Here is a 13,381-nt window from a genome sequence, read left to right on the forward strand (position 1 = left end):
AAAAAAAAATGCTGGAGAAGAATATTTCAGCTGCACAATTAATGTATTATGTTTTAACACAAAATAAAGTGCCGTGAACTGTTTGAGTTTCATTCCTTCTTCTGATTGGATTTTGTGAATTTTCGTTACTGTTGTTTTCGTTTTAGTCATTGACAAAATTGGCAGTGAATTTTAGTTATCGTCATCGTCTCAATGAATACGGCTTCTATTTTAGTTTTGGTTAGATTTTCGTGACAAAAAAAATGCCAGCTTTTTTTCCACCAAAGCGCTATCAATTGGATCTTATGGTTCACTGCCCTTCTAATTCCCAAATGTAACTGAACTGTAACGGTAAAAAGTGAAACTAAGTTTGGCCTGTCGCCACCAAAGAGTGATTAAAATAAGGTTTGGTTTACGCCCTTTGCAGATATAAATATCTACACATGCAGATGAGAACTAGTATGAAGAGTTGTTACTTTCTCAACTTTTATTGGTATCTCCATCAGGACATAAAAAGAATAGCCCAGTCGCTATCAAAGGCCATGAAGAGTCCCTTGCCTCTTTTGGACCTTCAACCTGGTCAACAGACTGATATCAACACCCTTTTGTCTCTGGTGGAAGACATCATCAGGCAACAAAACCGAACTTCCTCTGATTTTTATACTGATACCGCCAAAAGAGAACGCTCCATCCTCAGTTTAGGGGCAGTTGATCTTCAAGGTAATCTGTAATATATGAAAATAACTTGTGTTTTATCGTGCGTGAATACAATCAGGTTTGTAAAACACTACAAATTTCCAAATGTGCAGAAAAGAGTGTCTGGGGCAGTCCAGAGAAGACCTCAGATGGGGTTCAGAAGAAGAGCAACAACAGAAGGTATCTATACAGGCAGCTGCGTCACGTTGAGAAGAAGCTGGGTTTCTTGGGATCTTCTCGATTTCCAAACCCAGACAGCTACAACAAAGCCATGCAGCAAGTTCAGGGGATGAAGAACCTGCTCGAGTTTCACCTGCCGTCACACAGCCTAGATGGAGAACAATCGGAGCGTAGTCCCAGTCCAGGAGAGAGTGCTGGCAAAGGCACTGGAAAGAAATGCTGTCAAGGGGGGCTGCCGTGGTGGTTTGTCTTTATAGGCTGGATTTTGGTGATAGCAACCAGCGGTGTGTCTGGATATTTTACCATGATGTATGGGCTGACCTATGGGAAAGATCGTTCTATAAGCTGGCTGATCTCCATGGTGGTGTCCTTCTTTGAAAGCTTGTTCATCACACAACCTCTTAAGGTGAGGGCAAGTACAATGCATCGTGATTTATAAACATGAAGGCAAGGTCTGAAATATTCACAAAAATGTGAGGTGCGTACTCCCTTTTGTGAGATAACTCAAGCAAATATCTGTTACAGGTTCTTGGCTTTGCTGCTTTCTTCGCCCTTGTTCTGAAGAAGGTGGATCAGGAAGAGTACGGCGAGCCTCAGCTTGACGAGAGCCTTAAGAATTCTGGTATCTTATTGGTGCACTTCATTTGTGCTGAACTGCTGTGTGCAAACATAAAAGACAAAGTGATTTTTTTTTTTTATGTGATGCTCAGCTGATCCTGATGGTGTGCGAGCAGCACGGAGAGACAGCACGTGCAGTTTCTACCAGCCACCACCTCAGACGGACATAGAGAAGATGAGGAACAACATGATTAAAGAGCAGAAAGTCTTTGCTCTCATTAGAGAGATTCTGGGTAGGAACACACACTAGTTTGCTTATTTTATTTATTTATTTTAATCGGGGTATAAAACATCACTGTACAATATGCCGTTAAAAGTTACCATGAAATAAGAGCCATCATTTAGCTGATTTTTTATTTTGACTTAAGAACAAGAATTTGAGATGCAAGCACTGAACTCAACTCGGCTCATAACAAGCAGGAGTTTTGCAGATTGTGAATAATTTTACAAAAAGAGGCTGCGAGCTGTTTATTGCTACTCCCAGTTAACTGTCAAACTTTACATGAAACAACGAGAATTACATATTATGGATTTAACTTTGCCTTACAAAAATCTAGCTTAATGCTAACATGTATACCAAAGATGAGCTCGTGAAACTAGCATCAATATAGCAGTAGTTGTAAAGCTTTAAACAGCTTTTTTTTAAACACAAAAAGAACACATGCAACATAACATTACTCACAAGCATTATATTATTTATCTTCTGTGAAAACAGATGACCTGTAATATTTCTACAGCTTACTGAGGCTTGACGGATCTTTATGCATGTAGGCCTATTATGCACAGGCATGCACACGAGAAAGAACAGCACAATATCTATTGAATGAAATTTAAAAAAATGTGGCAATAACTGTTTCATTCTTAGCAGTCTATTTAATTATCATTTTTGTATGTAAAAGTACAATATAAAAGTGTTATTTTCCTTATTAAAAACATGACTCCCCTCCGTGAGCCGGCACCTTACCGTGGTGGAGGGGTTTGTGTGTCCCAATGATCCTAGGAGCTATGTTGTCTGGGGCTTTATGCCCCTGGCAGGGTCACCCATGGCAAACAGGTCCTAGGTGAGGGGCCAGAATAAGCATGGCTCAAAAACCCCTTATGATGAATAAAATATTTGGAAGCACGTTTCCCTTGCCCGGACGCGGGTCACCGGGGCCCCCCTCTGGAGCCAGGCCTGGAGGCGGAGCTCGTTGGCCCGGCCGGGCACAGCCCAAAGAGGCAAGGTGGGTCCCCCTTCCCACGGGCTCACCACCGGTGGGAGGGGCCAAAGGGGTCGGGTGCAATGTAAACTGGGTGGCAGCCAAGGGAGGAGACCTTGGCGGACTGACCCCCGGCTACAGAAGCTGGCTCTTGGGACATGGAATGTCACCTCTCTGGCAGGGAAGGAGCCCGAGCTGGTGTGGAGGCGAAGTTCCGACTAGATATAGTTGGACTCTCCTCCACACACGGCTTGGGCTCTGGTACCAGTCCTCTCGAGAGGAGTTGGTCTCTCTTCCACTCTGGAGTTGCCCACGGTGAGAGGCGCAGAGCAGGTGTGGGCATACTTATTGCCCCCCGGCTCGGCGCCTGTACGTTGGGGTTTACCCCGGTGGACGAGAGCGTAGCCTCCCTCCGCCTTCGGGTGGAGGGACGGGTCCTGACTGTTGTTTGTGCATATGCACCAAACAGCAGTTCAGAGTACCCACCCTTTTTGGAGTCCTTGGAGGGTGTGCTGGAGAGCGCTCCCCCTGGGGACTCCCTCGTCTTGCTGGGGGACTTCAACGCTCACGTGGGCAATGACAGTGAGACCTGGAGGGGCATGATTGGGAGGAACGCACCCCCCCCCCCCGATCGGAACCCGAGCGGTGTTCTGTTATTGGACTCCTGTGCTCGTCACGGATTGTCCATAACGAACACCATGTTCAGGCATAAGGGTGTCCATATGTGCACTTGGCACCAGGACACCCTAGGCCGCAGTTCGATGATCGACTTTGTAGTCGTGTCATCGGATTTGCAGCCGCATGTTTTGGACACACGGGTGAAGAGAGGGGCGGAGCTGTCAACTGATCACCACCTGGTGGTGTGTTGGCTCCGTTGGTGGGGGAAGATGCCGATCCGACCTGGCAGACCCAAACGTATTGTGAGGGGCTGCTGCGAACGTCTAGCGGAATCTCTTGTCAGAAAGAGTTTCAACACCCACCTCCGGCAGAACTTCTCCCTTGTCTCGGGGGAGGCGGGGGACATTGAGTCCGAATGGGCTATGTTCCGCGCCCCATTGTTGAGGTGGCCGATCGGAGTTGTGGCCGTAAGGTGGTCGGTGCCTGCCGCGGCGGCAATCCACGAACCCGCTGGTAGACACCAGCGGTAAGGGATGCCGTCAAGCTGAAGAAGGAGTCCTATCAGGCCTTTTTGGCCTGTGGGACTCCGGAGGCAGCTGACAGGTACCGGCTGGCCAAGCGGAACGCGGCTTCAACGGTTGCTGAGGCAAAAACTCAGACATGGGAGGAGTTCGGTGAGGCCATGGAGAACGACTTCCGGACGGCTTCGAGGAAATTCTGGTCCACCATCCGGCGTCTCGGGAGGGGAAAGCAGTGCACCATTAACACTGTGTACAGTGGGGATGGGGTGCTGCTGACCTCGACTCGGGACGTCGTGAATCGGTGGGGGGAATACTTCGAGAGACCTCCTCAATTCCACCGACACGTCTTCCTTTGAGGAAGCAGAGTCTGGGGACTCTGAGGTGGGCTCTCCTATCTCTGGGGTCGAAGTCACTGAGGTGGTTGGAAAGCTCCTCGGTGGAAGGGCCCCGGGGGTGGATGAGATCCGCCCGGAGTTCCTAAAGACTCTGGATGTTGTGGGGCTGTCGTGGTTGACACGCCTCTACAGCATTGCGTGGACATTGGGGACAGTGCCTCTGGATTGGCAGACCGGGGTGGTGGTCCCCCTTTTTAAGTGGGGGACCGGAGGGTGTGTTCCAACTACAGAGGGATCACACTCCTCAGCCAACCTGGTAAGGTCTATTCAGGGGTGCTGGAGAGGAGGGTCCATCGGGAAGTCGAATCTCGGATTCAGGAGGAGCAGTGTGGTTTTCCTGGCCGTGGAACAGTGGACCAGCTCTACACCCTCAGCAGGATCCTCGAGGGTGCGGGGGAGTTCGCTCAACCAGTCCACATGTGTTTTGTGGATTTGGAGAAGGTGTTCGACCGTGTCCCTCGGGGAGTCCTGTGGGGGGTGCTTCGGGAGTACGGGGTACCGGGCCCCCTGATACGGGCTGTTCGGTCCCTGTACAACCGTTGCCAGAGTCTGGTCCGCATTGCCGGCAGTAAGTCGGATTCGTTTCCAGTGAGGGTTGGACATTTATTGGACGTTTCTTTTATTTTACTTTTAACTTTCTTTATTTGTTTATGTGTTATATATATATATATATATATATATATATATATATATATATATATATATATATATGTTCAATAAACATCAAACTTCAAACAGACTCCGCCAAGGTTGCCCTTTGTCACCGATTCTGTTCCTAATTTTTATGGACAGAATTTCTAGGTGCAGCCGAGGCGTTGAGGGGTTCCGGTTTGGTGGCCTCAGCATTGCATCTCTGCTCTTTGCAGATGATGTGGTGCTGTTGGCTTCATCAAGCCGTGATCTCCAACTCTCACTGGAGCGGTTCGCAGCCGAGTGTGAAGCGGTTGGGATGAAGATCAGCACCTCCAAATCCGAGACCATGGTCCTCAGTCGGAAAAGGGTGGCGTGTCCTCTCCGGGTCGGGAATGAGATCCTGCCCCAAGTGGAGGAGTTTAAGTATCTTGGTGTCTTGTTCACGAGTGAGGGCAGGATGGAGCGGGAGATCGACAGGCGGATCGGTGCAGCGTCTGCAGTGATGCGGCCTCTGTATCGGTCCGTCGTGGTGAAGAAAGAGCTGAGCCAGTCGATCTACGTTCCAACCCTCACCTATGGTCACGAGCTGTGGGTCGTGACCGAAAGAACAAGATCCCGGATACAAGCGGCCGAAATGAGTTTCCTCCGCAGGGTGTCCGGGCTCTCCTTTAGAGATAGGGTGAGAAGCTCGGTCTTCCGGGAGGGACTCAGAGTCGAGCCGCTGCTCCTCCGCGTTGAGAGGAGCCAGCTGAGGTGGCTCGGGCATCTGGTTCGGATGCCTCCTGGACGCCTCCCTGGGGAGGTGTTCCGGGCATGTCCTACCGGCGGGAGGCCCCGGGGACGACCCAGGACACGCTGGAGAGACTATGTCTCTCGGCTGGCCTGGGAACACCTTGGGATCCCGCCGGCGGAGCTGGTTGAAGTGGCTGGGGAGAGGGAGGTCTGGGTTTCCCTCCTAAAGCTGCTGCCCCCGCGACCCGACCTCGTATAAGCGGTAGCAAATGGATGGATGGATGGAAAAACATGACTTTTTTTTTTGATGGAACCATTCATTTCTAAAGGAAAAAAACATTTAATAAACAAGTTTGATTTACGAGCATGGTCACATAAAAGTTCTACTCATATGTCTTGTCATGCAGCCTACATGGGGTTCATGTGGATGTTGCTTCTGGTGGCCTACGGACAGAGGGATCACAATGCTTACTTCCTCACCCAACACATTCGCCAGAGCTTTAGCAAAGGCATCTCCGACACCATGAGCATTCAAGACGTGTTCAACTGGGCCAACACAACTCTGCTCAGCAACTTGTTCGGACAACACCCAGGTGATGCTAATTTGTTGTTAATGTGACAAAATGGAAAGTAAAATTTGTTGTATGATTCATACACTACTTGCACCCCTAAAATTGCAGGTTAGAGGCCACAGTGCTCCTAGTAAAAACAAGTTATGCCTTGGTCAGACTACACGAAAACAGCCCGGGTTCAGCCCGACCGACGTGTCGCGGACAAACGGGGCATGTCGTAAACGATTGTGGGTTGTCTTGACGTCGCGTCGCCCGTGTAGTGTGACACGTTCAACAACTGGTCGTCTCTTGTCCCGGACGGTTCACGACCATGATGACGAAAGTCTAGCACTACATTTCCCATCGGAACTACATTTCCCATCGCGAGATGCTGTGACTATCGCGTGACCGGTAGCGAGACTGGGAAAATCTAACATGGCGGCGCTCTGCTGCTAAAATAGAATTAGCTTTATATTTCTAATTAAACCCGAATTTAATGATTAGATAAATTCGATTTTTTTCTTTTCTAAGAAAGATCGGAAATATTATCCAGTGTGGACGACCTCGAACGTTTTATTGACGATCATTTTTATAGCTGCGCGATGGATGAGCCGGCGGCTAGTCGGGATAATCCTTCGAAAAAAAAAAGGAAAAATGACTCGTCAACAGACACGGACGATTTAGCAACCGCCGACGTATCGGTGAGTATGCTGGATTCCATAAATAAAAAACTTGACGTCCTCTGTCTTATCCGCGAGGACGTCAAAGAATTAAAGGCAAGTTTGGAATTCGTTAGCCAACAGGTAAGCGATCTCCAATGCGATAACTCCGAGCTACGCTCCTCTCTCGTCGCTGTCACAGCCGAGTTGGAGACGATTAAAAAGGAAAATAAAATGCTAAAGGAAACGGTCTTAGATGTTCAATCCCGTAGTATGCGGGAAAATCTAATATTCTCAGGTATATCCGAAAATTCTCCAGATAATCCAGAGGGTGAGATAAAAAAATTCATGACATCATCGCTAAAGATCCCACAGGAGACGGTAAATAATATCTCTTTTCACCGTGTACACCGGCTCGGAGCTCGTAAGGGCAATAAGCCCCGTCCTATTATTGTTAAGTTCGAACATTTTAAACATAAAGAATTGGTAAAAAGTAAAGGACGGGAGCTCAAAGGGACATCTTTCGGGATGAATGATCAATTCCCAAGAGAGATAAACGAGCGGCGAAAAGTACTGTTTCCTATCATGAAACAAAATAGACAGGAGGGTAAACGGACTTCGATGGTCGTTGATAAATTATATATCGACGGCCAGCTATTCCGAAACCCAACCTCGACCCCTTGGCTGTTCTAACTGACAATTGGTAGAGCCGAGCATTGTGTGATTATTTGACGTAGGTATATGTATATGTATGTGTATGTATATGTGTATATATGTATATATATGTATATGTATATGTATGTATATGTATGGATAATGGGTTACGAAATAGAATATGAATTTATATTATGCATAGGCTATATAGTAATAATAATAATAATAATAATAATAATAATAATATAGAAATATATTCTTAAAAAAAATAAATTAATAATAATAATAATAATCTCGCTTAGGTCACCATTTACTGGTGTATTGTTATGTTGAATCCCCCACAGATTTCCTTCACACTCACTTCCCCCCACGTTTCTTCACTATTAGACTTATCTACTTGCTATCTCTCTCTTTATATAAATTATATAAATTGCCTAATTACTCTTTTGCTATCCTACAATATGTTAATATTAATAAGCAGCTTATATAGATGTATACATAAGACTGAGTCTATATTGCTTGTATGCAGAAATTAGTTCTGGTCTCCTGGAATGTGTGTGGCGTTCGCTCCCAGGCAAAAAGAATAAAAATTTTAGACCATCTCTCAAAATTTAAGGCAGATATTTGTCTCCTACAAGAAACCCACTTACAAAAATCAGAAGAAAAATTATTTATAGATAAAAATTTTAGTCAAGTTTACTCTGCCTCCTATAATAGTAGACAAAGAGGTGTCTCTATACTTATACATAAGAATTTATTCTTTACTCTAAATAATATAGTAACAGACTTAGAGGGCCGATATATTATTATCCAGGTAACTATATTTAATAAAGTATATACAATTGGTAATTTATATGCCCCAAATGATGATGACCCTGATTTTTTCCATGAATTTTTCTCTCGGTTACTCGATTTAGCAACAAATTCTACTATTATTATTGGAGGTGATTTTAACACGGTCTTGAACCCGTTAATAGATCGTTCTAATAATACGATATATACAAGGCGATTACGATCCGCTAAAGTAATAGATGAATATATGGAGGATTTTGGCCTCAGCGATGGCTGGAGACTTCAAAACCCAACTAAGAAGGAATTTACTTTCTTCTCTGCTGTGCACCGATCATTCTCAAGAATTGATTTTTTCCTTACAAATAATTCTATTGTTGATAAAACTGCTATAAAAATACATTCTATAATTATAAGTGATCATGCACCAGTCTCCCTCACTCTACAAATTGACTCTACCTTTAAACCTCCCCCGATATGGCGCTTTAACATCTCATTACTGAAAGACGTAGAGTTTGATAAAATTATTAGAAGGGAGTGGGCAGATTTTTTGGAAATAAATGACTCTCCAAATATATCTCCATCTCTTCTCTGGGAAGCAGGGAAAGCGGTAATTAGAGGGAAAATTATATCATATTCAACTTATAAAAAGAAACAGGATCAAAAATTAGAAAAATACCTGGAAGATAAAATTAAACAACTAACGGATGAATATGTATTAAACCCAAATAATCAAATATGGATAGAACTACAGAATATAAAAATACAGTTAGATAACATGTTATCTAAAAAGACAGAGTTTATAATACAACAGTTGAGATATAATAATTTTGAACATAATAATAAATCAGGTAAATTCCTGGCAAATCAACTTCAACGGAATCGGGAAAAATCTCTTATAACGGCTATTAAAGATATAAATGGTGAATGCACACAATCACCAGAAGAAATTAACCATATTTTTTATAACTATTATCGAAATCTATACACAGAAATTAATAGACCTAACCCTGAATATATTGAGGAATTCCTAAACAGCTTAAATATACCTCAGTTATCTATTGAACATAAAGATATTCTCGATACCCCGCTTACTATAGATGAGTTGTATCGTGCTTTAGACAGTATGCCTAATGGCAGAGCACCTGGTCCAGACGGCTTTCCGGCTATATTTTTTAAACATTTCTGGTTAATGTTTGCTCCATTATTTCTAAGAGTAGTAACTGAAATTAAAAGTAAAGGTGATATACGTCAAGATATGAATATAGCAGCAATTAAACTTTTATTAAAGCCAGAAAAAGACCCTACCCTCCCGTCAAGTTACCGACCGATATCACTAATTAATACCGATATTAAAATTATCGCTAAGGCCTTGGCATCTCGATTAGAGACGGTAATCTCGACAATTATTCATAGTGATCAAACAGGTTTTATTAAAGGTCGTCATTCTACTAATAATATTAGGAGACTCTTTAACTTGATTAGTATGTCACAGCGGTATGATAAAAAGGCAGTTGTTATTTCGCTGGATGCAGAAAAAGCATTCGATAAAGTTAACTGGTCCTTCCTCTTTGCTGTCTTAAATAAATTCGGCTTCGGGGAGTCATTCATTCAATGGGTCTCAATATTATATGATTCTCCTAAAGCTACAGTTACTACTAATGGGATTACATCACAGAGTTTTACTTTACAAAGGGGAACAAGACAAGGGTGCCCAATTTCTCCTTTATTATTTGCTATATTTATTGAGCCGCTTGCATTAGCTATACGTCAGGATAGACGGATCCAAGGAATCCACTCCGGGACAATAGAACATAAAATTAATCTATATGCCGATGATATATTACTCTATTTAGAAGAACCTGCTATCTCGCTAGGGGAAGCATTTAAATTAATAACTAAATTCTCTCACTTATCAGATTACTCTATTAACTGGACAAAATCAACATTATTACCTATTACAGAAAATTCATGGAATCCTACAAGTCAGGATCCACACTACTCCTTTCCTACAGGTAATTTAAAATACTTAGGTGTTAAAATTTCACCTAAGTTAACTGAATTAACTTCTTTAAATTTTTCACCATTATTGGATAGTATCCGTAGTGACCTGGAGCGCTGGAATAATCTTCCGATCTCTTTAATAGGACGGATAGCTACTATAAAAATGAAAGTTTTACCAAAGATTAATTATTTATTTTCAATGATTCCATTTAAACCTACGTCTAACTGGTTCCAATCGCTGGACTCTGCTATCATAAAATTCTATTGGAATAAAAAAAAAGCCAAAATTAGTCTATCTACTCTTCAGGAAAGTAAATCTAAAGGAGGTTTAGAGGCACCAAACTTTATGTACTATTATCTAGCTAATCAACTACAATATCTTGTGCTATGGACACAACCCAACAGAGATACTAACTGTTGAGCAGAAGGATTGTAATAATCTTAGACTGTCAGATTTACTCTTTATTACAAAATCAATAAGACGACATAATTGTTTTAAAAACCCAATGATAGCCGCCACCCTGACTGCCTGGTGGAAGGCATTAGAAATTACAAACTCCCAATTGGCGCCCTGTGGGCTCTCTCCCATTTGGCATAACCCCGACTTTCAACTTAATAATCAGTCGTTCCATTTAAGCCTATGGGAGCAGAAAGGAATTACACACCTTCATCATCTTTTCTCAGATAATAAGTTTATATCGTATACAAACTTGGTCCAGAAATATGAAATAAAAAAGGGAAATTTCTTACATTATCTGCAAGTTAAAAATATGGTTAAGAAACAAATCCCAACACTTCAGGATACGCTCCAACTGCCTGTCTTAGCTAAAGATATTATAAAGCTTTCTCCAACAACAATAAAGAAAATATCAAAAATATATAAGTTATTTTTATACACAAATAAAACGTATTTACCGACTTTAAAATGGGAAAAAGACTTGTCTATAGTTCCGGAACCAGACTTTTGGACCCAAATCTGTGAAAATGTATTTAAAATGACCAAACAGACAAATTTGCAACTTATCCAATATAAGATACTTCATAGAACATATATTACACAATATATGATGAAAAAAATGGGACTCTCTGACTCCGACATTTGTCTCCAGTGCTCACAAAACACTGCCGATACTTATCTTCATGCTTTATGGTCATGTACTCCAGTGCTGCATTTCTGGACTAAAATCTTGGAAAAGCTCGCTGATATATTAAACTGTAGGCTTCCTTTATCTCCAAGACTGTGTTTACTAGGTGACTTAACAATAACTGAGCTACCATGTAAACAATCTCAATCTATATTTATAGCCCTTACTATTGCTAAAAAAATAATCCTTGTCAATTGGAAAAATAAACAATCTCTAAATATCGACCACTGGTTAAACTTACTAATAAATTATATCTCAATGGAAAAAATCTCTGCCTTAAATAAAAATCAAGTATCAAGATTTAAACAAATATGGTCTATGTACATAGAATATTTTAATCTCAATTTGGCAACTTAATCCTGCCAAGATTCTGCCTGTTAACGAGAGCCACCACATCGTTACAACTTCTGTTTTCGCTGCTCCTGTATTTGGTATTTTGTATCTGATTGTTTTTATTTTTATATAGTCAGGAACCTAGTTGCTGCTAGTGGGCTCGAGCATACCACACTATACGACACTATACTCAATAACTCCTTAAGATCTATTTCTAGTGGGCACTAAGCATCAACACTTGGTGTTACTGCATGCTAATTAGTCAATTTTCTTGATGCCGTCCCCTGTGGGCGGGCGGCGGTGGTTCTGCCCCCCCCCCCCCCCCCCCCCCCGTTGTCTGCTCGGTGGCGGTTGCGTCTTGGCCGCTCCCTGGGCCCCCTGTGGGGTGCGGTGTTGGGGTGCTTCCCCTGGTGCCCGGGGCGGTGCCGTCCCGGCGCGGTCCGCTGCTCCGTGCCCGGCGGCGCGGTTCGGGGTGGGTGGGCCTCCGGTGTGCCCCGTGGTTCCCTCTCCCCTCCCCCTTCCTCCCCCCCGTCGCCTCTCCCTCCTCGCCTCCTCCCGCCCATCCTCCTCTGCCTCCCGGTCCCTTTTCCCTTGTCGCCCTCCCTCCTCCTCTCCCCCCCCGCCTCCTGCCCTGCAGCCGCCCTTTCGCCTTCTTGTCGTCTTCTCCCCGCTTCCCCCGCCCCCCCCCCCCCCCCCCCTTCCCTGTCTGCCCTGCGGCCCCTCCCCCTCCCTCTCCCTGGGCCTGGGGCTCCCTCCCCGGCCCGGGCGTCGGGCTCCGGGGGCCGGGCGAGGGTTTGGGGCCTGCCCCACTCCGGTATAACTCCTGGCGCCCCGGGCGGGCTCCGGTGGCCGGTGGGCTGTCCGGTAGCCCTGCTGCGCTGGCTGTCCGCCCATTGTGGTGCCGGGTGGATGAGGTGGGGGGCGGCAGGGGATGGGGGTGCTGGGGGGCGGGCGTGCCACCTACACCCGCCGGGTTGGGTGAGGCCCCGCTGGTCGCTCCTCTTACTCACTTCACTAGCTTGCACTATACACTTTGTAAATATACACATAGGGCACACAACACATTTCTTGGTGGGGTGGGGAAGGGTGGAAACACCGTCTTCACCCTTCAACTCCCCTCCAATTTTAATGCACCTCACGTCCAAGGGGAGGGGTGAGTTGGGGCGGGGAGCCATCAGAGGGGATGGACTGCAGTGCCTGGCAGCGCTGTGGTCCCCCCCATTTGTGTCCCTGCCCCACCACTTTGTCCCTCCATTCCCTTTTTTAATGCACCACACATATACATATTCATTTTTTGGGGGGGGATACGGGTGTGTCGGAGTAGGGGAAATTTTTTCCCTCTGCTCCGACTCACCTGCTCCCAATTTTAATGCACCACACGCACACACTTGTATATACACTGGGTGGGGCCACATTCACGGTGTAAGGGTAGAGCTCGCCAGTCGGCGAGCTGGCGGACTCAGTAACAGGGTTAGGTGTCACTTGTACTCTGGCGTGACGACCGGGGCCTCTCCCCACCGGGCTCGGTGTTCTGGTGTCCCGCCTTCTCCCCTGGTGCTTCCTCCTCTGCTTCCCCCCTCCCGCCGCTGTGCAAATCTCGCGCGGCTGGAGGTGGGGTGGGCACATCTTCCCTCTCTGCGCTGCTGCCCGGTGCCGGTTTCCGGGGGGGGGGTGG

General features: G+C 45.2%; 1 protein-coding gene across 1 annotated transcript in view; it reads left to right on the plus strand.

Annotated features, from left to right (window-relative positions):
• LOC144017105 (polycystin-1-like protein 2) overlaps positions 1-13,381 on the plus strand; it is an 84,159-nt gene that overhangs the window by 20,672 nt on the left and 50,106 nt on the right. Inside the window, exons 30-34 of the mRNA XM_077518358.1 lie at positions 486-699; positions 789-1,261; positions 1,381-1,477; positions 1,566-1,706; positions 5,979-6,164. Coding sequence (XP_077374484.1) covers positions 486-699; positions 789-1,261; positions 1,381-1,477; positions 1,566-1,706; positions 5,979-6,164 — 1,111 coding nt within the window. The remainder of the gene's footprint in view (positions 1-485; positions 700-788; positions 1,262-1,380; positions 1,478-1,565; positions 1,707-5,978; positions 6,165-13,381) is intronic.

Source organism: Festucalex cinctus, chromosome 4, assembly GCF_051991245.1.
Source record: "Festucalex cinctus isolate MCC-2025b chromosome 4, RoL_Fcin_1.0, whole genome shotgun sequence".
NCBI lineage: Eukaryota > Metazoa > Chordata > Actinopteri > Syngnathiformes > Syngnathidae > Festucalex > Festucalex cinctus.